At 41.6% G+C, this 25,628-nt stretch overlaps 1 protein-coding gene and 1 non-coding gene across 4 annotated transcripts in view; both read left to right on the top strand.

The window, feature by feature from the left end:
- The window catches only part of XPO4 (exportin 4), a 119,544-nt gene that overhangs the window by 58,228 nt on the left and 35,688 nt on the right, over positions 1 to 25,628 (top strand). For all 3 annotated transcript variants that reach the window (XM_004604502.2, XM_055134569.1, XM_055134577.1), the window contains 3 exons: positions 15,389 to 15,501; positions 22,158 to 22,315; positions 22,551 to 22,725. In XM_004604502.2, coding sequence (XP_004604559.1) covers positions 15,389 to 15,501; positions 22,158 to 22,315; positions 22,551 to 22,725 — 446 coding nt within the window. The remainder of the gene's footprint in view (positions 1 to 15,388; positions 15,502 to 22,157; positions 22,316 to 22,550; positions 22,726 to 25,628) is intronic.
- Positions 12,736 to 12,867, top strand: LOC129400946 (small nucleolar RNA SNORA42/SNORA80 family). The gene has a single exon (XR_008627992.1). It is a non-coding gene; the product is annotated as a small nucleolar RNA SNORA42/SNORA80 family (small nucleolar RNA).

Genomic DNA, 25,628 nt, shown 5'->3' on the forward strand with positions numbered 1-25,628 from the left:
TTCAAATATTTTTTCTGTTTTGTAAGTTATACATTTTGGGCACTCCCAAGCAGCACTCAGGAGGCCCAGTGGTCCTGAAGACCCCTGGATGTGGTGCTATTCAGAGCCTGTGGTACCAGGAATCAGTCAGTCGCTCCAGTGGTGCTCAAGCCTCCAGGGCCACATGTGGCAGTGCTCAAGATCAGCCTTAATCTGTGTACTACCTCCTGGACCCTTGTAAGATTACTCTGAGACACAGAAAAACGTAATTTTGATGATGACCGGTTTATCTTTGTTGCTTTTATTGTTGTTTCTTGATTCCAGGTCATAAAAATATTTCTTTGAAGACTGCTTTCTAAAGTACAGGGTTTCAATTCAATCAGCTTAATCAATGGCTGAATAAATAGCAGTGCTCCTACATTAAAAATAAATTAGAATAAAGTACAGGCTTTGTTTATTTTTGTGCAGCACTGGGCAGTGCTCAGGGGTCACTCCTGGCTCTACACTCAGGAATCGTTCCTGGCGGTGCTCAGGACCGTATGGATGCTGGAAATTGAACCCAGAAACCCAGATTTGCTGCACGCAAAGCAAATGGCCTACCCACAGTACTTTGTCTCCAGCCTCACATACAGGCTCTTACAGAAATGTTGTTTTTTTAATCCCTTCGGATTTGATTTTTACCTTCATTGTAAAGTATTGATCCAACATTATTCTTTTGTGAACATTATTCTGCCAGCTGTCAGCAGGGCAGCAGCTAGATTGGAGAGAAGACTGATGGGACGTCAGATGCCCCAGAGAGAGCTGGAGTACTGAGTGGCTGCTCTCGTTCCTGTGCAGAACAGGGAACAGGACCCTCTGTTAGCATCTGTTTTTTGTGTGAATGTAGAAGGAGAAATTGTATGTGAATCAGTGATGTCTGCAGAGACGATATGTACAGCTTTGTACTTGGGTGCTATGTGAATCTGTGCTGGTGAATGGAAGCATGCGATTGCAGGCCAGGTGTGCAGAGAGTGTCTAGGAGGACAGATTGAGGTCTTAGTTGCTAAAGCTTTTAGAAGTTGCTTATGCAGTAGGGCTTTTTCTAAAAGTTCCTTATAAAACATGACTAAAACATGATTGAGAGGTGCTGGGGATATTGTTTCATGGTAGAGAACATGCTTCACATGCATGAGGTCCTGTGTTTAATCCCAGCTCAATTAAAGTTAAAAATTTTATTGAATAGTGATGTACAAAGAGGGACTGAGGAAAGAATGCATGGTAGAATGTTTTGATACTGTTTTATTTAAGAGTATTAGTGTAGTCATATTTAGTAGCTTTCTTTGCAGTGATCTATCAAGATTTATATGCATATAAAATTTCATTAATTTTACAACTCTATTAGTGGTTGGGGTAATTTTACAATTTTTCAGATATTTGAGCATGTCTGGAAACACTTTATTGATTGTCACAATTAGGGGAGAGATACTGGCAATTAATGAACAGACCAGGGATACTGCTAAACGTCAAAGGAAGTGTAGATGGCACCACAGGCATTTGTTCTGTCCCCAAAGTCCCACATAAAGACTTGCACAAGAATGTGCATAGGTGCATCGTAATAGGGAAGGGATGGAAACAGAATTTCCCTCACTGATGACTTATATACTAAGTGAAAGAAGCCACTCATACACGGCCTTGCACTATGTGATGCCATTTATATACACTGCTCAGGGTGGGCAGACGTATGGAAGACAACATGTTCATGCTTACCTAGGGCGGGGAAATGGGGAGGAAGTAGAAGACAGCTTAAGAATTTATCTTTTTTGGAGCTTGATGTAAATGCTCTCAAATTGTGATGGTTGTATAGTTTTGTATACAATCGCAGGGCTATAGGATAGCTACTCAAATTGTTGAATGCTCAATAAATTGTATAGAATGTGAATTGAATCCTTATAAAGTCTTAACAATTTGCACCATGGATTTGAAATACTGCTGTAAGGTCCGTTGCCTGCTGCCAGTATGTAAAGGGAGATTCTCCTGTGATGATCTTGAGGTCAAGGAAGTAAGCCCATTTATACTGAAGAGAGAAAGAATTACTATCAAGACGTTTAGGTATAATAGGAGTGAGAAAAGTTAAGAGGAGGTAGCATAAGAAAATAAGTAGACCAGTTCAGATCAGCACAGAGAAGAACCAGGAAGCAAAAAACATGATTGTGCCAAAGAATGAAAGTCGAAACATAGTCTGACTAGTGATGGCTAGGAGGGTGATTGAAACAGGCCATTGGATCTACACTTTAGAGCAGTCAGATGGTCACTGCATGATGGAAACATGTGTGCAAAGGGATGTTTCTATAATATTTTCATAGAATTCTTAAAAGCCTCTTTATACATTCTCTTAACAAGAATGTTTTATTGTTGCTGTGATTTAGAGAAAGTATTTCATTATGCAGGTTTCATGTTTTCATGCGTTTATTACATATATGTTGCTTTTGTCTTCAATAGAGCTGTACTTCATACCCTGGTGAGTTAGCCATCTTGAGCACTATCTCGTGTGTGTGTGCGCGCGAGCGCATTGATGGAAGTCATTGTTCTACTGATAGTCGATCATGTGACCTTTGTCAGTGAAGATACGGAGCTGCCCACCAAAGCCACCTTCTAAGCGATCTCCATTATGAGTACCCTTTGTTCACTGCTCAGCCCCAGTCAGATTGCAGGACGCCAGGGCCTTGAGCCTGCATGTCCACTGGGCCCAGTAATACTTGGGGTCTTCTGGGTCCACCCTGGAAGTGGTCGGTGACATTCACCCTATCAGCTACACTATTTCCCTGACTTCTTGAAACACCTTTTTAAAACTCATTATGTTGTCTACTTGATAGTACAGCAGGTAAGGTACTTGACTTGCACGCAGCTGACCCAGGTTTGATTTCTGGTACCCCAGATGGTCTCCCAAACCCCACTAAAGTGACCCCTGAGCACAAAGCCAGGAATAAGCCCTGAGTAGCACCAGGTATGACCCCCCAAACAAAATAAATGTCTCTTGGTACGTTATGTTATGCCTAAAACAAGTTGATAGTTGATGTTCAGAATTTTATTTTATTTAATTTTTTAAATAAGATTTTTATTAGAATACTACTCAGAAACAAATAAGATCATGTGTGATATTATTTTTAATTTAAAAAATTTATTAAATCGCCATGAGAGCATTACAAAATTGTTCATAACTGTTTCAGTCATACAGTGTTCCAACACCCATCCCTCTACCAGTGTAATTTCCCAGCACCAGTGTTCCCAGTTTCCCTCCCATCCCTTCAAACAACCCCCCACCCTAGCCTGCCTCTATGGCATACCCCTCTTGTCTCTCTCATTTTAGGCATTATGGTTTGTAATACAGATGCTGAAAATTTATCATGTACATCCTTTTTTACCTACTTTCAGTACTCTGTTCTTGCCCAGAGTGATCATTTCCAACTAGTATTATCATAATGGACCCTCCTCTGTCTAAACTTCCCTCTGTCGCCCACACCTCTGACCAACCACTGACCAGTCCTTCTGACCTCTTTTTCCCTGGCTTTGGATATTAGTTTCATTCTGATTTTGGTTTTTTTTTTTATACTTCACAAATTAATGCAGTCATTCTATATCTGACCCTCTCCTTTTAATTCATTTCACTCCGCATGATATACTCTATCTATCCATTTATAGACAGATTTCATGACCTCATTTTTTCTGACAGCTGTTTAGTATTCCATTGTGGAGATGTACCATAGTTTCTTTATCCAGTCATCTGTTCTCAGGCACTCAGGTTGTTTCCAGGTTCTAGCTATTGTGAATAGTGCTGCAGTGAACATAGAAGTGCAGATGATGTTTCTGCTCTGTGATTTTGGACCCTCAGGGTATATTCAAGAAGTGGTTTTGCTGAGTCAAATGGGAGCTCAGTTTCTAGTTTTTTTTTTTTTTTTTTTTTTTTGAGGAATTTCACATTGTTTTCCAAAAAGGCTGGGCAAGTCAGCATTCCCACCAGCAATGATGGAGGGTCTCTTTCTCCCTGCATCTGTGCCAGCTCTGGTTGTTCTTGTTCTTTTGGATGTGTGTCAGTCAGTCTCTGTGGTATGAGATGATATCTCATTGTTTTTATCCGTATTTCCCTGATGATGAGTGATGATGAGCATTTTTTTCATGTGCCTTTTGGTCATTTGAATTTCCTCTTTGAGAAAGTTTCTGTTCATTTTATCACCCCATTTTCTTTTTTTTTGCTTTTTGGGTCACACCTGGCGATGCACAGGGGTCACTCCTGGCTCTGCACTCAGGAATTACCCCTGGCGGTGCTCAAGGGTATTCCCAGCATCCCATATGATGGGAACCCGGGTGGGCTGCGTCAATGTGAACGCCCTACCCGGGTGGGCTGCGTCAATGTGAACGCCCTACCCACTGTGCTATCGCTCCAGCCCCTATCACCTCATTTTCTGATGGGGTTGGATGTTTTCTTCTTGTAGAGTACAACCAGTGCCTTGTATATCTTTGATATTAAATCCTTATCAGCAGGTTACTGGGTGAATAACTTTTTCATTCTGTAGGCTGTCTTTGTATCTTGGTTACTGTTTCTTTTGAGGTGCAGAAGTTTCTTAGTTTAAAGTAGTCCCAATTTGTTAGTCTTCCACTTGCTTGGTCAGTGGTGTTTAATCTTTAAAGATGGCTTGAGCTTCAATGTCATGGAGGATTTTGCCTATGTTTTCTTCCATGTACTTTATGGATTCAGGCCTGCTGTTGAGGTCTTGAAGCCATTTTGATCTGACTTTTGTGCATGGCATTAGATAGAGGTCAGAATTCACTTTTCACATGTGGCTGTCCAGTTTTGACAGCACCACTTGTCAAAGAGGCTTTCCTTGCTGCTCTTCATATTTCTTGCTCCCTTATCAAAGATTAGGTGATCGTATATTTTAGAATCTCTGCGGGGATATTCAACTCTGTTCCATTGTTCTGAATACCATGCTGTTTTAATTACTACCACTTTGTAGTAGAGTGTGATTTGGGAAGGTGATGTCCCCCATCTTCTTTTCCCCAAGAATTGCTTTAGCTCTTCATGAGGGTTTATTGTTCCAAATGAATTTCAGGAGTGTTTTTGTCTATTTCTTTGAAAAATGTCATGGGTCACCCTAGGACAGTAGATAAAAGGGCCAGGAGGATTACCCCATACCTGGAAGCCTGCTTCATGAGCGGAGGGGAGAATGCAGATGGAATAGAGAAGGGATTACTAAGAAAATGATGGCTGGAGGAATCAGTTGGGATGGGAGATGTGAGCCGAAATTAGATAATGGACCAAACATGATGACCTCTCAGTGTCTGTGTTGCAAGCCATAATGTCCAAAAGTAGAGAGAGAGAGTATGGGGAATATTGTCTGCCATGGCGGCAGGGGGAGGGTAGGAAAGGGGGGTATACCGGGGATATTGGTGGTAGGGAATGTGCACTGGTGGAGGGATGAGTGTTTGATCATTGTGTGATTGTAACCCAAACATGAAAGCTTGTAACTATCTCATGGTGATTCAGTAAAATTTAAGGAAGGAAGGAATGAAGGAAGGAGGGAGGGTGGGAAGGGAGGGAGGGAGGGAAGGAGGGAGGGAGGGAGGGAGGAAGGGAGGGAGAAGAGTCATGGGTATCCTTATAGGGATCATATTGGATCTGTATAATGCTTTGAGGAGTATTTCCATTTTGACAATGTTAATTCTCCCAATCCGTGAGTAGGGAATGTGTTTCCATTTCCTCATGTCCTCTTTTATTTCTTGTAGTAGTGTTTTGTAGTTTTCTTTGTGTAGGTCCTTTATGTCCTTAGTAAGGTGATTCCAATTTTTAGGTACTTGATTGTCTGTGGCACAGTTGTGAATGGGATTGTTTTTTAACAGCACTTTCCTCTCGTTCATTATTTGCATATAGGAAAGCCATGGTCTTCTGGGTATTGCTTTTGAAACTTGTACTCTACTGTTTCTAGGATACAAATCGACTGTTTCTAGGAGCTTCTTGGTAGAGACTTAGGGATCTCTAAGTATAGTATCATACCATCTGCAAATAGTGAGAGCTTGATTTCTTCCATTCCTATCTGGATGCCCTTAATGTCTTTTTCTTGCCTAACTGCTATTGCAAGTACTTCCAGTACTATATTGAATAGGAGTGGTGAGAGTGGGCATCCTTGTCTTGCCCCTGATCTTAGAGGGAAGGGTCTTAGTTTTTCCCCATTGAGGATAATGCTTGCTGTGCGCTTATGGTAGATGGCTTTGACTATATGAGGAAAGTTCTTTTTTTTTTTGGCTTTTTGAGTCACACCCAGCGATGCACAGGGGTTACTCCTGGCTTTGCACTCAGGAATTACTCCTGGCGGTGCTCAGGGGACCATATGGGATGCTGGGAATCGAACCCGGGTCGGCCGCGTGCAAGGCACATGCCCTACCCGCTGTGCTATCGCTCCAGCCCCGAGGAAAGTTCTTTTGAATCCCATTTTGTTGAGAGTTTTTATCATGATGTTCAGGAATTTATGTTTAGCATAAATGCTTACCACTCATCTTTGAGGCTCAAGAAATAGTTTTTCCTCTGGTGAGGGGGGCTCCCATGAAATGCTCAGGATGTCTGGGGGTGCCCCCCCACTGTGAGTCTCGGCCAGGCAGTGTTTAGTGCAAGGCCCAAGGGTGAGATGCTGCTCCAGCTTGCTGTCCTAAGGAATACCTGGGCAGTTGTAGAAAATTCTTTTTTTTTTTCTTTCTTTCTTTCTCCTTTTTTTTTTTTTCAGAAAATTCTTGATGCAAAATCTGATTTGAATTGAGTTATGTAATAGCTTTTTAAGGTAGCATCTGTTGTGAGCTGATTATTTTCTGTAATCCTTAAAGTGTAAAATTAATAACAACTTTATTGTTGGGCTTCTCTTTTAGTGGTAATGGATTTGGAGAAAAATGAGGCAGTGGAGTGTTTGGATATTATGGCATGTTGAAGTATTGCTGTAATTTACATTTAGAATTTTCTGGGAAAGCGACTTTCATAGTTTTGAAACATTAATTGCTAATATGAAATTAAAAATTAAATTGCCCTTCTTGTTTATATTATTGTGAATGTAAAAGATACGAACCAGATGTGTGTGACTCTGTTCTCAGAAGCAGTAACTTCAGCATTTTATAGTCAACTTTAATTGAAGCTGAGAGGGCCGGGTCACACCGGGCTGTGCTCAGGAATCATTCTTGGTGGGCCCCGGGGCCATATGTAGTGTTGGGGACCAAGGCCTGCCATGTACCTTTACCCCTGCCTTATCTATCTGGCTCCAGCACAGTACAGTTTTTAACTAAAATACCAATTTTTTGTCAGGATCCATTATTCTTGTCAGCTGTTCTTTTTGTTGTTTTATTTAAATGCTTTTAAGGATCATTGTGTGTCGGTAAGTTGACAACCTGGCTTTATTTAGTAGAGACATTATTTTTGACCATGTTGTATAGTTGCATCTTAAGATACAGCTAGTGTGGGCAAGCATTATTAATTAATTAATTATTGCTTTTTGGATCATGCCTAGCGATGCACAGGGGTTACTCCTGGCTTGCACTTAGGAATTACTCCTGGCAGTGCTGGGGTACCATATGGGATGCTAGGAATTGAACCTGGTTTGGCCACGTGCAAGGCAAACACCCTACCCGCTGTGTTATCACTCTAGCCCCTGAGCATTTTTATTATGACAATAAATGGAAAAAAAAAACAAAAAGTAAGAGTGATAGTCTAAGTACTGTCCTAATTGTGGAGGTGAAGGTAACTGTATGGTGTTGTGTGCCAATACTTCAAGACAACTTCAAGAAGTTACAAGTGTAACTTCTTGTAAAGTGCTTTACAAAATGAACTTTTCTGGGGGGTAGGGCAGGGGGCCACCCACCCTGCAGTGCTCAGGGCTTATTTCAGTTTGTATTCAGGCATCATTTCTGGCAGGGCTCAGGGACCATATGGGTTGCCGGGTATGGAACAGAGTAGCCCGTGTGCCCGCTGCCCTGTCTCCACAGGGACTTCAGAGAGAGGGGAGTTTTCAGTTTGGAGTTGGAAACCAGAGGAACTTTGAAATAATCATAGGGATAGTATTTTCTGATAGATATTTTTCGAAAGTGTTTTCAGATACTGAACCCAGCAGCTCTCTTGTTGGATTCAGCTGTGGGCAGCATGTCAGAATTTCTTTTTTTTTCTGAGGAAAGTGTTTTATTAAGTGTTGCAGCTTGGGGAAGATCCAGTGTCCTGGGGCTTAACCCCCACTGGCTTGTGGTCAGAACGGGGTCAGGTGCCATAATGGGGCAGATTCTGCATCACACCTGAGGTCCTGAAGCGTCTGGCTGATGGCCTCCTTGGTTTTAATGACCTTTATTTCAGCAGGAGCTTCTACTGGGCATCTTCCTGCTGCGCCAGCTCTGGGTTGCCCATTAGTTGTGACAGGGTCACCTTGGCCAGGTGCGTGTCTTGCCGCCAGTATTGCCTGCCAGGCAGCAGAGACCTGGATCACTTGGTGCATGGTAAGGTCAGGGTGGCCTCAGGCAGGTTGGAATTTCTATCTTGAATGTTTGCTCCTGTCAGCTCTTCTAGACAGTTTTGGCACTAGGGGGCAGTGTGATTAAAACATCAAGGTCAGGAAGGGAAAGTCAGGACTCTGAGAAGATTTGGGGGCTACTTGGAATTTAGGTGAGGAGTTACAATGAATTTTTTTCCATATATTAAAAAAAGACCTCCGAGACTCTCCCTCCATCCCCCTCTCTCTTTCTCTGCCTGCCTTTCTGTCTGTCTGTCTCCCTTCCACCCTAACCCCACCTCTGTCCCTCTGGGCTGATCTTGGTCTGTGCTCAGGAATCACTCCTTGTGGAGCTCGGAGGTGTCTCAGGGGAGTCGGGGCTAGAAAGCAGGCTGGATGCATGCAGGGAAGACACCTTACACTCTGTACTATTTCTGTGCCCACCTCCTTTCCATTTTCTTTTATTATAAATTGTCAGCCACAAGTATTTAGGAAGCTGCTGGAGACCTGAGGTGCAGTGGAGGGTCCTCAGGGCCACACCGTTGGAGCTTGGGGGATCCACTGGGCATAGAAAGTGGGATTGAACTGGGCTTGAGCACGCATGCTCAAGTAGTCTTGTTTAGACGTAAAGAGGAGGAAAAATATCAAGTAGCCTAGTTTTGGATTCGCCTGCTTTTGTGGTGACCCTTGGTCTCCATCACCCCCTCTCACCGCAGAGCACGGATGGGCCCTGTGCTCTTTAGGAACTCTCCACACTTGGCGTGAGCCCCTCACAGTGCTGAGATGTCCCACAGATTTACCCCCTTTCCTTTACCTGCCAGTGCTCTTGCCTGCATGTGAACTCCAGGGGATTCTGGGGGCTTGTTGACTTTAGCCGTCTCATATAGTTACTGTCTTGCGGGGTTCTCTGTACTGGAGACTTCTGACCTTTGAGATAGCAAGTTGCTGGCTTGGCTTTATTTGTCAGAGATTTGGCAAATGTTCTGCTTTAAGACTAACATTTTATTATGATTGAATCTGTCTTTGCTTACCTACCAAGTTTAAGGATAATTTAATACCTTTTGTTAGCATTTGAACAAATGAATATATTGTTATTTTCCCAGTTGAAATTGTTTAGTGAATATTATATATGTATTTTGTTTCAAAGATTGGGTGTCAAAAAATTATTAACGTTTTCAGTTTCGGGCTTATATCCCACGATGCCCAGGTATCAGTACTGGCTCTCAGGAATCACTCCTGGTGGCCACCTGGCATGCTGGGAATGGAACTGGGCTGGGCCTGTGGAAGGCGAGCACCCTGTCCATGTAATTATTAACTCTTTTGATGTCAGATGACAAACTCTTATAAAAATGTAACTTGGTTGCCATAATTTTTCTTATATAGCTTCACTCAATGAGGTACTTAGTAACTGTTTTCCGACACTCCACAATAGCTGCCATGCTCCCAGCCAGACTCCACTCCTCAGATGAACCTCATCCAGAAATTAATTTATTGAAACATTTAGGAATCTGGGTTTTGCGACTGAAATCTCCAGCTTTCACAGGGCTGGGGATGGGCACCTCTCCCCATCTCCCTGTACTTGCGGAAGCCAGCAGACATGCCTCATACCCCAAAGCTGCCACTTAGTTTAGAATTTAACTCCAGCTGTTTCACCCCCTTAAAACTTTTGGACACCCTAGAGCACAATTTTGGCCATGAGACATCTCACACTCTGCAGCACTGATCAACCAGGAGCAGCACACCAGATTGGATGGGATGTAGTGTAGAAGGCAACCAATCTCAGTTAACAAAATATAAACCAAAAGGCTTAACCTGTAACAACAGTTTAGTAATCTCTTATGCAAGGACTTAAGCGCTCCATGGTGAGAGACAATAATCCTCTCTTCTAAGGAAACATTTTTTTGATCATCCTTTTAGCAAATTATAACAAGCAATATAAAGTAAATTATTGGGTGCCTATTATGGTGGCTGACTCAAGGGGTGGTTTGGAAAATTGGAAATATGGTGATGGGAAGGTGCAATGGTGGTGGGATTAGTGTTGGAATATTGAAGGTCTGTAACTAATGACTTACTCAGATTATTTTTAAAATATTTCATTATTGGGGGGAAAATATTTTTCATTACTCAGGAGATTGCAGGTTTCAGAATAAAATAGAACATCAAAAATAAAGGGAAATGACGGAGGGGAAGGGTTTTTGTCCCTTGGCCTTTTCCCCTTTGCAGCAGCATGGCAACCACCACCTTTCAGAGCCAATTGGACAGAGAAGTAGGAGCTTGCAGTGATGGGGCACAGGGGAAATCTTGAGATGGCGGGGGGGTGGCGGGCTGGAAGTGACCCTGTTCACCACCCAAATGAGACCCTGAGCATCCAACCACGAACAGCTCCTCTGCTCCTGAACAGCTGTGATCCCAGAGGCACACAAACCAATCTCGGAACACAGTGGCTGTGGGCAGAAATACAACTGGACTTAATTACTAAAATAGCAGAATTCCAAAACCACGCGGCCGCTTTTGTGGCCACACGACCTCATAAACTCTTCATTCTCAACAATGGAAAACAAATTATCAAATGATGCTTTTTTGACAGGTCTGATTGTTGGGAGATTCCAAATTATAATAGTGGGTTTTCTGTCAAAAATTGAATGTAATCAAAGTAAAGAGAGAGTAAAGTGAAAATCATCTGCCACACAGGCAGGGTTGGGGGTGGGATCGGAGGTGTACTGGGGTTCTTGGTGATGGAACATGTGCACTGGTGAAGGGATGGGTGTTTGATTATTGTACAACTGAGACTTAAACCTGAAAGCTTTGAAACTATTCTCATGATGATTCAATTAAAAAAAAGTTAAGGAAAATGAAACTAAAAAACAATGAAAAACATTGATAAACAAATTTTCTGACTTATTCAGGTGCTTTATTTCATATGCTGAAGCCTATTCCTTTTTTGGGGGGTCACGCCTGGCAATTTTTAGGGGTTAGTCGTGGCTCTGCACTCAGGAATCACCTCTGGCAGTGCTTGGGGACCAAATGGGATGTCAGGGATCAAACCTGGGTCTGCTGTATGCCAGGGAAAATACCCTATCTGCTGTACTGTCGCTCCAGCCCCATCTGTTCTTTTTTTATATTCTGAATTTTATGGTGGAAAATTTCAGATATACAATAAAATTCCTAGCCTCAGCAGGTATAATTTTTCGTTTTATCCATGCTGTGCACTTGAAGCATATTCCAGACAGCAGATAATTTCATCCACAAATATTTGGCCTTTAAAAGATACTTGTATTCACTTTCAGTCATGTAAAAAGATGTTATATTGATTGAAGAGCACAGTACTAACAGTTTTATACCAAAATAGGTGTTCAGTGAGAAAATAAAATCACTTTTAGATATTATTTATGTGCTGATAGTTCTGGTATTTTTTGGGCTGTGGGGGATCGAACCTGATCAGCTACGTGTGAGCAGACACCCTGCCTATTTCCTGCATCTCCAGGCCCTCAGATGCTATGACCCTAACTATTCCTGCGCTGTTGTTTTTTTTTTTTCCTCCTTGAAATTTGGTCTTGGTATTTTGAGTTCCTTTCTGTGGATTTTATTCCTTTCTCTGCACCCCCACGAGGGGGCAGAAGAAGGAAGAGCAAAGTGGAATTTAAATGAATCCAGTTTGAAGTTCATTTTTATTCATCAGTCACTGAACATTTTTGGAGTAACTTTTCAGAGTGACTTCTGAAACAACTTATAATGCCTTTTCACGTTTTTTTTTTTTTTAACAGGAATAACTGGATATTTCTAGGGGGAGTTAAATTATAATCTTTAAAAAAGCATTTCCAGGGATAGAGCAATGGTACAATGGGTAGGGTATGCAGCCTTGCATGAAGCTGACCTAACCAGGTTTGATCCCCAGCACCACATATGGTCCCCCAAGCACCGCCAAGAGTGATTCCTGAGCTCAGAGCTAGGAGTAAGCCCTAAGCAGTGCTGGGTGTGGCACCGCAAAACAGAAATAACAACAACTAAAAAATTTCCCAAGCACTATCCAAGTATTCAACTTTCTCAGTTAATAATTTGGGCTTCAGAGCCAGAGAAATATCTCAGTGGGCTGGAGTGCATGCTTTCACAGAGAAGTTACAGATTCTATTCCTGCACTACAGGGACCTTTAAGAACCTGCCAGGAAAGACCCCCGAGCGCTTAGCCCCCAGAATAACTTCTGAGGTTTGAGCTTATAAGTAGTTTGAAAGTTAAAGGTTTGAAAGCTGTTCTTGAAATTTCTCATCTGCTGCGTGGATTTGGGTTGATGGTAGGTTCATGCTCCGGGACCCTTCACAGTGCCCGTGCCAGAGCAGCCTGTGGCCCCGAAGCATTGCCTGGCCCTCCCAGTGGACAGCGGGCACTGGAGCAGGTCACACAGTGCAAAATAGGGGCAGCGTTTTTGAGTAATAGTGCCTGGTGGTACTAGAAGACAAACATGCTTGATGTTTACATATTTAGATATTAGCCATTTTCAGGGAGCCATCCTATGAGATTAAACCGTTATCACTTTAACCACATTATTACTTTAATGATGTCCTATTTGAATACTCAAAATGTAATGATAATTTTTGTTTGTTTTGTTGGCACTCCTGGTGGTATTCAGGGCTTACTCCTGTCTCTGTGCTCAGGGATCACTCCTGGCAGGCCTAGGAGACCATATGGTGTGGAGGGGATTGAACTTGGGTTGGCAGCATGCAAGACAAGCACCCTACCCACTGTACTATCACTCCAGCCCCTGATTCAGTGATAATTTGTAGAAATAACTTGTTGAAAGTAAATTGCCATGAGCTAAATGTCTATTTGAATTTTTAAATGTCTTTTTAAAGTACTGGCCGTTGAAAGGTTTATTGATTTGAAATTCATTAGTGAAGTTCTTAATGGCTATTCTCTAATTTTGTGTGATATAATTTGTATACTGTTATTTTTATTTATTTATTTATTTTTTTGCTTTTTGGGTCACACCTGGCGATGCACAGGGGTTACTCCTGGCTCTTCACTCAGGTATTTCCCCTGGCCGTGCTCAGGGGACCATATGGGATGCTGGGATTCGAACCCGGGTCGGCCACGTGCAAGGCAAACGCCCTACCCGCTGTGCTATCGCTCCAGCCCCATTATTTCTTTTTTATTTAAAGTTTTTTATTTTTTATTGAATCACCATGTGAAAAGTTATAATGCTTTTAGGTTTAAGTCTCAGTCATACATTGATCAAACACCTATCCCTTCATCAGTGCACATATTCCACCACCAAGGACCCCAGTATACCTCCCATTTCCACCCCTCCAATGTGTGGCTGATGATTTTCACTTTACTTTCTCTTTACTTTGATTACATTCAATATTTCAACAGAAAACTCACTATCATTATTTGGAATTTTCCCCCAAAATATCAGACCTGCTGAAAAGGCAACATTTGATAATTTGTTTTCCATTGCTGAGAATAAAGAGCAAATGAGGTTGCGCGGCCGCGATATCTGTATTTTAGTATTTTAATAACTAAGTTCAGAGAAATTTCTGCTAGAAATTGCATCAGTGCAAGCTCGTATCACTGTTTAGTGGCCTCCGGGATCATGGGTGTTCAGCAGCGGAGGGGCCACACATGGGCGGCCCCTTGGGTCACATCTAGGCGGAAACCAGCACCCGGTAATGACCCCTCCCCACCCGAGATCTGCGCATCCCATCACTGCAAGTTCATACCTCTCTTTAGTGGACCTTACAAGATGTCGGTCGCGACGCCGCGCCCCCCTCCCCCAAAGGAAAAGCTGAGAGAGTAAAACCTTTCCCCTCCTGGGGCGGCATGGGGCCGTAGCTTAGTTCACAGTCTGGAGGCATTTCTGCAAGAAGCTGCTGGTGCCAAAAGTAGATAGATGGCCTCTGGGATCATGGGCATTCAGCAACGGAGGGCTGCACACGTGTGACCGCTCGGGTCACATCTGGGCAGAGAATGGTGCCCGGTAATGTCCCCGTGTCAAGATCTCCCGAGCATCCCCTGTATACTGTTATTTCTTAACAAAAATTTCTCCTCAAGTGAGAATGTTTGGTTGTTGTATCTTTGCGTTTATTAGTTGTTGTCTTTATGTCTTAATAGCTTACTCATTTCTTTGCATCTCAGTTAGTGTCATTGAGTTAATTATAAACACAAGTATATTATGACTTTTTATATGTGACAGACTGTATTTTTAAGATGTTACTGTAAATCACAACAGTTGCTACCTGATCTGTGAGAATTTCAAGTGAGCATGTTTCGTGTCTTCTGCTACCATTGTCTGTTTTGTTGTGGTACTTGGGAACCCCGGAAAGTGTTCAGTCTGAACACACTGACGTCAGAGATGAAACTCAGGACCTTGCACAGGCTAGACTTGCCCCCTGACACTTGAGCCCTCTCCCTGGATTCTGGGCTGATTCTTGTGTGCTGCCGGCATTTGGATGTTCTGATATGTGGAAGGTTTTCATACTTGCTCTTGTTCCCCTAAAAAGTTTTTTTCTCTGAAAAGATTTCTTTAGAAGAAGATGCTGCTCTTTGAGCATCATATTTTGTGTATGTATATGTTAGGAGATTCTGGGAGAATTATTGGGACAAACATGCAGAAATTGATCTTTGATATCTATTTTGCATAAGTATTGTTTTTTCCTGATGCCACTGTTCAGTTCTATGATTTTCAGAGTTTCTAAAACTTTTTAGCAGGGTACGGAATTATATTAAAACTGTTAACTTACATTCCTGTGACATCTCCCCTCCCTCATAACTTTTCTTCCATAGCTTCATGCATGCAATATGTGGTGTTCGTCAAGAGGGTTAAACTGTTTTCATTCTGTACTTTCCTGATGGCTTCTTTTATCTCTAGGATATACTTACTCTGTAAACAAAGTATGATGCGATTGTTGTTGACCTTGACACAGCTCACTGGGCAGGCATTATATCGCTATGTTTGAGTCTTCACAAAATGTGCTGCTGAAGCCAACAGAGTCCTGGCGGGAGACGCTTCTGGACAGCAGAGTGATGGAGCTTTTCTTCACTGTAAGTTGTGGGTTCACCTTTGGGCACAGAGCTGTGTGACTGCAAGGAGCACATGCCTCTGTTGTTTGCTCAGTAGAATGGGCAGATTTCTTCTCTCCTCTTTCTTAATCTGTGGAGCAGCTCAAAATGGCCTTATTGATTTTTAAAGTAATAACTCCTTGTGCAGAGCTTGGTAACCCAGTGGAGCTGTGAAACAGACCTCCTGTACACTCTTAAAAACAGCCAACCCTGAAGATCTTTGGTTAGTGTTGGCTGTATGTATTTATGGGCTGGAGTGATAGCAAAGCGGGTACGTTTTTTGCCTTGCACGCGGCTGACCTGGGTTCGATTCCTCCATCCCTCTCAGAGATCCCGGCAAGCTACTGAGAGTATCCCATCTGCATGGCAGAGCCTGGCAAGCTACCCATGGCATATTCGATATGCCAAAAACGTCTCACAATGGAGACGTTACTGGTGCCTGCTTGAGCAAATCAATGAACAATGGGACGACAGTGCTATGACAGTGCAGTGCTATAGTATGTATTTATATACTATGTTCAAAGTTCAGACTGGGGGCTTCAAATTTTTTTATTCATTTAAAAATGACTAGAGATGCTTTAAAAATAGCAATCTGCATCACCATATGTTAATGTAAATGATATTTTGACAACACATTGATATATTTTTGCAACCAAAAATTTTAATGTTTAATGAGAACACTTGCAGGCATTGCTTTAGATTTTGCAGATCTCCATGGCTTTCAGGTTGAGTGAGAGTTAGCCAGTCTCCTACCTTTTTTATTTTTTTTTACCTTTTCACACACACAAAAGACTTTTTCCAGTTTATTCTTTTGACAAGTTTTATAGTCTCATCTGATTTTTTTTCTTTTTTTTAATAAGAATATTATTTTTTTGAATCACCATGTGGAAAATTACAATGCTTTCAGGCTTAAATCTCAGTCATACAATGCTGAAACAACCATCCCTTCACCAGTGCCCATATCCCACCACCAAAAAAAAAAAAAAACCCACACAGTACACCTCCCATCCCGCCCCCCACCCCCTTGTAACTGATAAGTTTCACTTTACTTTCTGTTTACTTTGGTTATATTCAATATTTCAACACAGACCTCACTATTTTTGTTAGGAGTACCCAACTGGAGTCAGACCTGTTGTGAAGAGAAATGAGGTTTTGGATTTCTGTAAAAGTTGTACTTTAACAACTAAGTCCAGGGAGATTTCTTCCAGATATTGGATCATTTAAAGCTTGTAAACCCCATCTGTGGTCCTCATAATATGCAGTCACTACCCCTTCATCTCCGGAAAGGAAGAGGCGAGAGAGAGAAATACCTTTCCCCTCCTGGGCGGCATGGGGCCGCGGCTTAGTTCTCAGGCTGGAGACATTCTGCGAGGAGCTGCCCATGCCGAAAGTAGTTTAGCTGGGTCTGGATTCACGCTCGTGCAGCTGTGGAGAGGCCGCACACAGGTGCAGTCCCCGGGATCACATCTCGGAGGCAGGAGGGGCCGGTGCCACCCACCTTCCCAAGAGCACCCTCACGTCCTTTTGCTGCAGTTTTTGTAGTAAATCCCATCTGTGGTCATCATAATATGGTGGTCACCACGCCCTTCATCCCCGGAAAGGAAGAGGTGAGAGAGAGAAAGAAAAACCTTTCCCCTCCTGGGCGGGCATGGGGCCTCGGCTTAGTTCTCAGGCTGGAGACATTCTGCGAGGAGCTCCCTATGCCGAAAGTAGTTTAGCTGGGTCTGGATTCACGCTCGTGCAGCTTCGGAGAGGCCGCACACATGTGCGGCCCCCGGGATCACATCTCGGCGGCCCTCCTACCTTTTTATGCTTTCAGTTGGTTGCAGTATTACATGTTCTGTACCTTGGGGAAATGCCACTATACTTGTGTGGCAATGGAATAAAAGGAAAATACAGGTTTTTATTATTCTTATTCTTGTTCTTATTGTTATTCTTATTATTTTGTTTGTTTTTGTTTTGGGGGCCACATTCAGTCGTGTTCAGGTCTTACTCCTGGCTTTGTGCTTAGGGATTACTTTTGGAAGTAATGATCCCTGAGCACACCGATATGGGGTCCCAGTGATCAAACCTGGGGCAGTCATGTGCAAAGCAAGCGCTCTACCTGCTGTGCCATTGCTCCAGCCCCTTTTTTAGTATTATTATGAAAACAATTTTGCATTTGTACGTAAGTTTTTCAAAACCTTTAGGAATTCTGGGTCGTACTTTGAGATCTGTTGCTCTGAAGTAGTGCTGTTTTATGTTCTAAAAACATAAAGTTTTATGTTCTAAAAACATAAAGATTAGTCACAGGTAATTAAATAGCTGCTTATTTCAATTATAGGTTTAAAGTCTTCTTGCTAAATATCAAAAAGTATATAGTATATTCCCATGTTTGCTCCCATGTGTCCCTGGCATGGTAGAGATGCACAGTAGAGAGTGTGTGGGGTATGTGTGTGAGTAGGGATATGTGAAGGGTGTGAGTAGGGTGTGTGTGTGAGGGCGGTCTTGGATTCTAATCTGCAGTTAAAGGGTGAATCTACAAGTTAAATATGATAAATGAAGCATAGTAAGGCTATTTTACCTTGTCTCCTGAGCTAATTATGATTTTATACCTTTCTATTTGTTTTAAGGGTGTTGACTAACCTTTTTGGAACTGCTTTTTATTTTTCACTGAACTTCTTAAAATATTGTAGTTAGTTTGGGGCCAGAGTACAGTGGTAAGGGCTTTACCTTGCATGTGGCCAACTTGGGTTCAATCCCCAACATCCCATATGATCCCCTAGCACCGCCAGGAGTAATTCTGAGTGCAGAGCCAGGAGGAACCCCTGAGCATTGCTGGGTGTAACCCTCATGAAAAAATAAAATAAAATAAAATAAAATAAAACAAAATAAAATATTGTAGTTAGGGGTCTGGAGCACAGCAGTAGGGTGTTTGCCTTGCACACAGCCGACCTGGGTTTGATTCCTCTGCCCCTCTCGGAAAGCCTGGCAAGCTACCGAGAGTATCCCGCTTTCACGGCAGAGCCTGGCAAGCTACCCATGGCATATTCAGTATGCCCAAAACAGTAACAACAAGTCTCACAATAGAGATGTTACTGGTGCCCGTTCGAGCAAATCGATTAATAATGGACGGCAGTGCTACAGTTAGGAGCTGGAGCGATACATAGTGAATAAGGTGCTTGCCTTACATGCAGCAGACATGAATTCGATCCCCAACATCCCATATTGTCTTCTGAGCATCACCAGGATTAATTCCTGAGTGCAGAGCCAGGAGTAAGCTCCAAGCATCTTCAGGTGCTGCCCAAAAACCGAAAAAAATAAATAAAACATAGTAATTTGTGGTACATCCTTACTTTTAAATATCTGGGGCAGTTATCTACGCAATGTGAAGAAATTCTCAAACTAAGTATTACCTTGCACATTATTCTTTAGACCAAAGAAATGATTTGAAACTGAATATCTACGAGATCTCTGTAACTAAATTTTAAATTTCTGTTGCCTGTTCCATCTTATGGAAATTGATTTGCTATGTAGCTGAGGCTAATTCTTTGTATGGTTCATTTGACTGAAACTAGGTCCCATTCTAGCAGCTTTTGAAGAGGTGAAGAACTTGCTGGCGGTACTGGAAACCACCACTACAAATCTGAGCAGCTGTCTAGACAGTGCGGCCAGCTGCTCTGTCAGCTGTGAGCTACCACATGCAAATAACTTCAGAGTTTGAAAGTTAACCCTTCTTCATGATATTATTTTAACAGTATTGCATATGGGGCCTACTTTAAACAGTTTGTAAATACTTTGAATTTTGTTATGTATTACCAAAATAATGGCTGGTCTCTTTCACTCTCTTTAACAAAAATAAAAATTAACAAAATTTGGTTTTAAATATGTGAATTCATCTACATACTTTTTAGACATTCTTTGTTGGGTATCACTAATTCCTTCAGTTTAAAAGAGAGACATAAGAATTCTCTTGCGTGGAGTTGAGACTTTACATCCAGTGAGCATATCTGAGATGGGTATATTTCAGATTACATTCAGACCCTCAGAAGTTGATAAACTTCCTAATTCTCCTTTCTTTTATGAGGTCTTGGAAAAATCATTTATTTTCCTTAGTTTTAGTTTTTTCTCCTCCCCTTTTGGCAGATTTTTTTGGATCCCATTTTGAGCTCTCCTTTCTGTGTCCATTACATAACAGCTTAGCATCCTTTAGTTCTCAGCTTTGTTAACCGGACACACTTCTTTTGGACTGTTTGTTCTATGTGAAGGACTTTCGTTACTACGTCAACGTGAATGTATCCTAAATCTCTTCAACATAGGTTACTCCTGAGAGTCAGTGCATTATAACCAAGTATTGGGGGGAGAGTACAGCCAGTAAGATGTTTACCTTGCAGGCGAACCACCACTGTTCAATCCCGGTACACATACAGTCCTCTGAGCACTGCTACGAACAAGCTCTGAGCTCAGCTGGGTGTACCCCAACAGCCTCCTTCCCCCAAAAAATCTTAATTCAAGTGCTATTACGTGTTTTAATTTAAATAACCCACAAACTGACGTATCGTTTCTATACAATTGATCATTTGACTAACCTCGCTTCTGTCTTGTCTTTATTCTTTGTTTTGTTCTACCATTCACTTCCCTATGCATTTGGTAGCCTTTATCGTACTCTAAGCTCTGCCTTCCCTACTCAGGTGATAAGTTCAAGTTTTTGATTTGCATAATTCAGTTATGATAGAACTCCATTGTGATGTTTACATTAGAAAGAGAGCAAGACTATTGCATTATTAATTAGCCATTGATTTTTCATGAGTTTCAGAGATCATAAAGTAGCCTAAAAAGTGTGTATGCTCCAAAAACAGTTTCATATTATATCATTCTTAGCTTTTTCATCAAAGTTCTTAATTTAAATTGTTCATCTCTAGACCAGAACCAAAAGCCATTTCCTTTACTGATAGAGAAGAACCCTCCTGTTTTCCCAGATTGCCGGAGTCCATAGATTGTATTTCTGGGTATCATGTTTAAATCTTTATTAAGTTAAAAGGCATAATGGCAGGAATTTAGTTATAGATTACATGTAAGAAACTTAAAAATGAGTTGTGTTTAAAGGCTCATGAATTGGTGCAACTCTATGAATTAGGATGTTTTGAAAGTTATTTGTGATGTTTTAGATCAGGTGATTAGCACAGCTTTTCTGCAAAGGCCAAATAGAAAATATCAGGCAAGTCCTATAACTGTGGCACTAATTCTGTTCTGCCATTAGAGTACAGAAATATATAGCTCATAGCTGAACTATAGTGTGACCGTAGTTCACATTTTACCATTTTCCCACATGACAAAAATGTGACCATGTGCAGCAAAACTTTGGTGACATTGCTAAGTGTGAATTTCATAAAAATTTCTGTTTTTTCTTGAAATACAGTTCTTTAATTTTTGCTTTCCTAACTGTTTAAAAATGTAAAAGTCATTCTCACCTCCTGAGCCATAGGAAAACAGACAAAGGCCAGACTGGTCTGTAGGCTGGGACATTCCAGCCTCCATTCAGAACCACCGAGGGTACCATTTTAAACAAATCTATAGATAAATGAATTTTCTAACGTTTAATGACTATTTAAAATTTCTTAATGACGCTATGTAGCTCAGGGATTAATTAAAGATTAGTGGGATTAATTAGTGAATGAGAATTCGAGTGTCTGTTCACTTCTGGGCTGGCACTCTACCTAGTAATACTGAAGAAAATGTTTCAACTTACATGCCATTCACAACATGATTGGCAGAATAAGCTTCATAAAAAGAAAAATGTTTACAGTTACATGATTCACAAAGTAGGGAGGCTTGCATAGGAAAAGAAGGCGTGGATAAGCCAGGTGCAAACAAGGTGGTCAAGTAAATATTGTAGTGGAGTAAGTAAGCCATCATTTCTTAACAAAACATTTAGACTATTTTTAGTGTCAGATCACAGAAGTGAAACATCTTGAAAATCTGAGACAACTATCACTGTGAAGTCGGGGGCATAATTCAGAATACTTTTATGTCAGGTATCTCACAGTAATATCACATCAATGGGATAAAATATAGATCAGGTTTCTATTAGAAAATTACTACTAATGTTTTGGGATAAAAGGAGATTCATGCAAATTGTAGGCGATTTCAGAATCAACAAGAGGATGCTTATGTATTAATTGGATTTAGTATTTATTCAGAGGCCCAGGAATTGAGTAGTGCATTGGTTTGTACATGTACAACTGTTGACTTCCACAAAAACAGCATCTATATGATCTTGATTGAACTTGTCTGCTAACTTTAGCAAGAAACTGTAGCTGGGCATAGTTAGCATAATACAGATGACTGTCGTTGCTGTTTTTAGAAGAAGCAGTATGTCTGCCTGGCTGGCATCTGTTGCTCTCTTTGTCAGAACACGCTGGAGACAGTTCCATTTTCAAAATGCAGGTAGTCCTCAGTTAAAAGTTCGTTGTTTGTTAGGTTTAAACACGGCCAATAACCATAATGTGAAAAGAACTGAGGGTCAAAACTCAGATTAGTTTGATTTTGGGAAATGATTTTCTAGAAATACCCAGCAACAGTGAACTTTTCTCTTCATTTGTCATGATAGGCCTTTATAAATGACTTCATTTTTATGGATTAGTGATTCTTTCTAACAGGTACATCGAAAAATCAGAGAAGACTCAGATATGGCACAAGATTCTTTGCAGTGCCTCGCCCAGTTGGCTTCTCTGCATGGACCTGTCTTCCCTGATGAAGGCTCGCAGGTTGATTATCTAGCACACTTCATTGAGGGATTGCTGAATACTATTAATGGGTAGGTACACTTGCCTTTTATAGCTGGGAAAGGAACTTCCAGTGCTTTCTTTATTTTAAACAGTGCAATGAAAAAGAAGCTAGTGATTCTTATGTTTGGGAGTGCAGTTATGGGTAATTTGAATTTAATACACAAAACCATGTTGAAAAGTGGCTAGATAATGATACTCTGAGTGTTTGGAAATGAGGTACTGGCACTTTATGTCGGCCCCCCTAATAGCTTGTGTGTTTTATAGAATTGAAATAGAAGATTCTGAAGCTGTGGGAATCTCCAGTATTATCAGCAACCTAATTACTGTGTTCCCCCGGAATGTTCTAACTGCCATTCCAAATGAGCTTTTCTCCTCCTTCGTGAACTGCCTCACACACCTCACCTGTTCTTTTGGGCGAAGCGCTGCGTTGGAAGAAGTGGTGAGTGCTGTTCTAGAAGAAACCATTTCTGTGTCGTAGCAGGACATATGTTGTGCCTGGAGAACCTTCCTCCTATCAAGTTATTTCCTAAGACACTGCTGGCTGTTCATGCACATACGAACTTGCAGTTTTGTTCATATGTGCATCAATTATTTGACAGTCTGCAAATGTGACTTTTTAAAAAATGTCGCTTTTTGGGCTGGAGAGATAGTACAGCAGGTAGGGTGTTTGCACTGCACGCGGCCGACCCGGGTTCGATTCCCAGCATCCCATATGGTCCCCTGAGCACCGCCAGGAGTAATTCCTGAGTGCAAAGCCAGGAATAACCCCTGTGCATCGCCAGGTGTGGCCCAAAAAGAAAAAAAAATGTTGATTTTATTAAGCTTACTGTGACAGTGCTACAGTGCTACTGACTTTAAGATTTTTAACAGACAATTTAATACCTGAATGAAATGCTTGTGTTGAAATTTTAAAATAATGGCTTTCATCAGCTTTAAGGAGTGTTGCTAATTTTGGCATATTCTGTTACAGCTGTGTGTATTTTGGGAATTTAACAAATTTGGAGAGTAGATATAATTTCTTCTAGATAATTGTGTTTATGCTTATTTTGATTAGATTTTGCTGTTTAATTTTTGGTGGCAGATAGGATCTGACAATACATCTTGGTAAAATTTAATTTACTTTAAAACTCACATTGGTAATAGTACTTAAAAGATGTTTTGACTACAAATTCTCAGATGCATATTTGAACCAAATTTGTAAAACTTGAATTTTTTTTTTGGGGGGGGGGCTTCTTGGGTCACACCTGGCGATGCACAGGGGCTATTCCTGGCTTTGCACTTAGGAAATTACTCCTGGCGGTGCTCAGGGGACCATATGGGATGCTGGGAATCGAACCCCGGGTCGGCCGCGTGCAGTGCAAACGCCCTACCTGCTGTGCTATTGCTCCAGCCCTAAAACTTAAATTTTTAAAATCTAGTTTAGAAATCTCTTGGATAGCACAGCTGCATTTTTACTTAATGATTAAGTACAGTGATTGTGGGGAAAACTGACTTTTTACTGACAAAGTAGTCATTAAATTGTTGAAACTAACTTCTTTTTGAAAATCAACATAGATCTTTTTCAAAGATTGTATGGATAAAAAAATTTGCAAATATTAGAATTTTATCTTCAATGCTTAGTTTTATTTTTCTGGGCACCTGGCAGCATTTCTGTATATATTTCATATCCCCTAGAAAGTTCTAGGTGATAAAGAACCCAGAGTGACTGTGTTTGTTTAATTGGGCATTTTAGTGATGTGACTAGTGAAGAAATAGTCTAGTTCTTTATATGCTTAAAGATGTAAATAGTATAAGAATAGAAATTTAAAGTCTTTGTGTGAGAGATTTGGATTTCTCAGGGGAACATTTATATTCTCACTATGCATATCCAGGGACAGTTTAAGTCCTTACACAGACCCTCTCAGGCAGAGTGCTGAGCCATTTCACATTGTTGGTTTTTGTTTTGTTTTGTTTTGCTTTTTGGGTCATACCTGGCAATTCACAGGGGTCACTCCTGGCTCTGCACTCAGGAATTACCCCTGGCAGTGCTCAGGGAACCATATGTTGGGAATCGAACCCGGGTTGGCCGAGTGCAAGGCAAATGCCCTACCCGCTGTGCTATCGCTTCAGCCCCACACTGTTTTTCGGGCCTTGTTGTGCACTTCTCCGGGATCTGTTTTCACTGTTAAATCAGGTGTTTGCATCCTGGAAACACGGCTGCTTTTTCAGTTTCTGTTTGTGGGCCAAGGATGTTCATAGTCACGTTAAAGTGATATCCTGGAAAATCTCTCATTCTTGGTTTGTACACTTAGAATTCAGAATTTGTTTTTTTGGCTAGAAAAATGACAGCTTAGAAAACAACTCTTAAGGTTTTCTGTGGAGGTACTGGCCTGAGTGGGGTCACACTGGTAGTACAGTGGGTGGGGTGCTCACCTTGCACACTGCCAACCCGGCTTCTCTCATGGGCCCCTATAAGGTCCCCCAAACCCACCAGGAGGCAACCCTGAGCACTGCTGGGTGTAGCCCCCAAAGCAAGGGAAAGTACAAAGAATATTGGCATGTAGAAAACCTTGGTGTACTGTCAAAGAAGCGGATGTAACTTCTGCTTGTTTCATGAAAAGATATGCTCTTGTTATTTTGTTTTGGTGTGTCTGATAGCTTTTGTTTTGCAAGTATTGTTTCTCACTGTTGGCTTTACTGGGCATTCAAGCCAGGGTCAACCACCAGACAGGCAAGAGCTTTAAATTCCTGTATTATCTCTCTGACCCAACTGTTTATACGTTTTACAAATGGTTTTAAGAAGCAATCGGCTAACTGTTGGAAAAATCAGGGGGAAAAGATTCTTCTGAAACTTTGTATTACTCACAAGAGCCAGATTAGCTGGGCATGGTGAAGCACAGGGATGTGGGGAGGCAGATAAGTTGCCAGAGACTAAACCGAGCTGCCAAGTTTCCTCCCAGCACAGGTGGTTTTCATTGTGTCTTGTATCTGCTGGGGGAGGGGCCTGGGAAATGTGCTGCTGATGCCGACACACAAAGACGAATCTAGATGGACCGAGTAAGGGGCTGGAGCAGTAGCACAGCGGGTAGGGTGTTTGCCTTGCACGCGGCCGACCCGGGTTCAAATCCCAGCATCCCATATGGTCCCCTGAGCACCGCCAGGAGTAATTCCTGAATGCAGAGCCAGGAGTAACCCCTGTGCATCGCCGGGTGTGACCCAAAAAGCAAAAAAAAATAATAGATGGATCGAGTAAAGCTTGGTAGCTAGAGGCCATATCTTTTGTTTCCTGGTGCATATCATATAGTTTGGGATGGAAAAAGACATAAAATCTTGACTCTTAAGTACAAATTGAACATTGAAGCA

Source organism: Sorex araneus, chromosome 1 (genome assembly GCF_027595985.1).
Source record: "Sorex araneus isolate mSorAra2 chromosome 1, mSorAra2.pri, whole genome shotgun sequence".
NCBI lineage: Eukaryota > Metazoa > Chordata > Mammalia > Eulipotyphla > Soricidae > Sorex > Sorex araneus.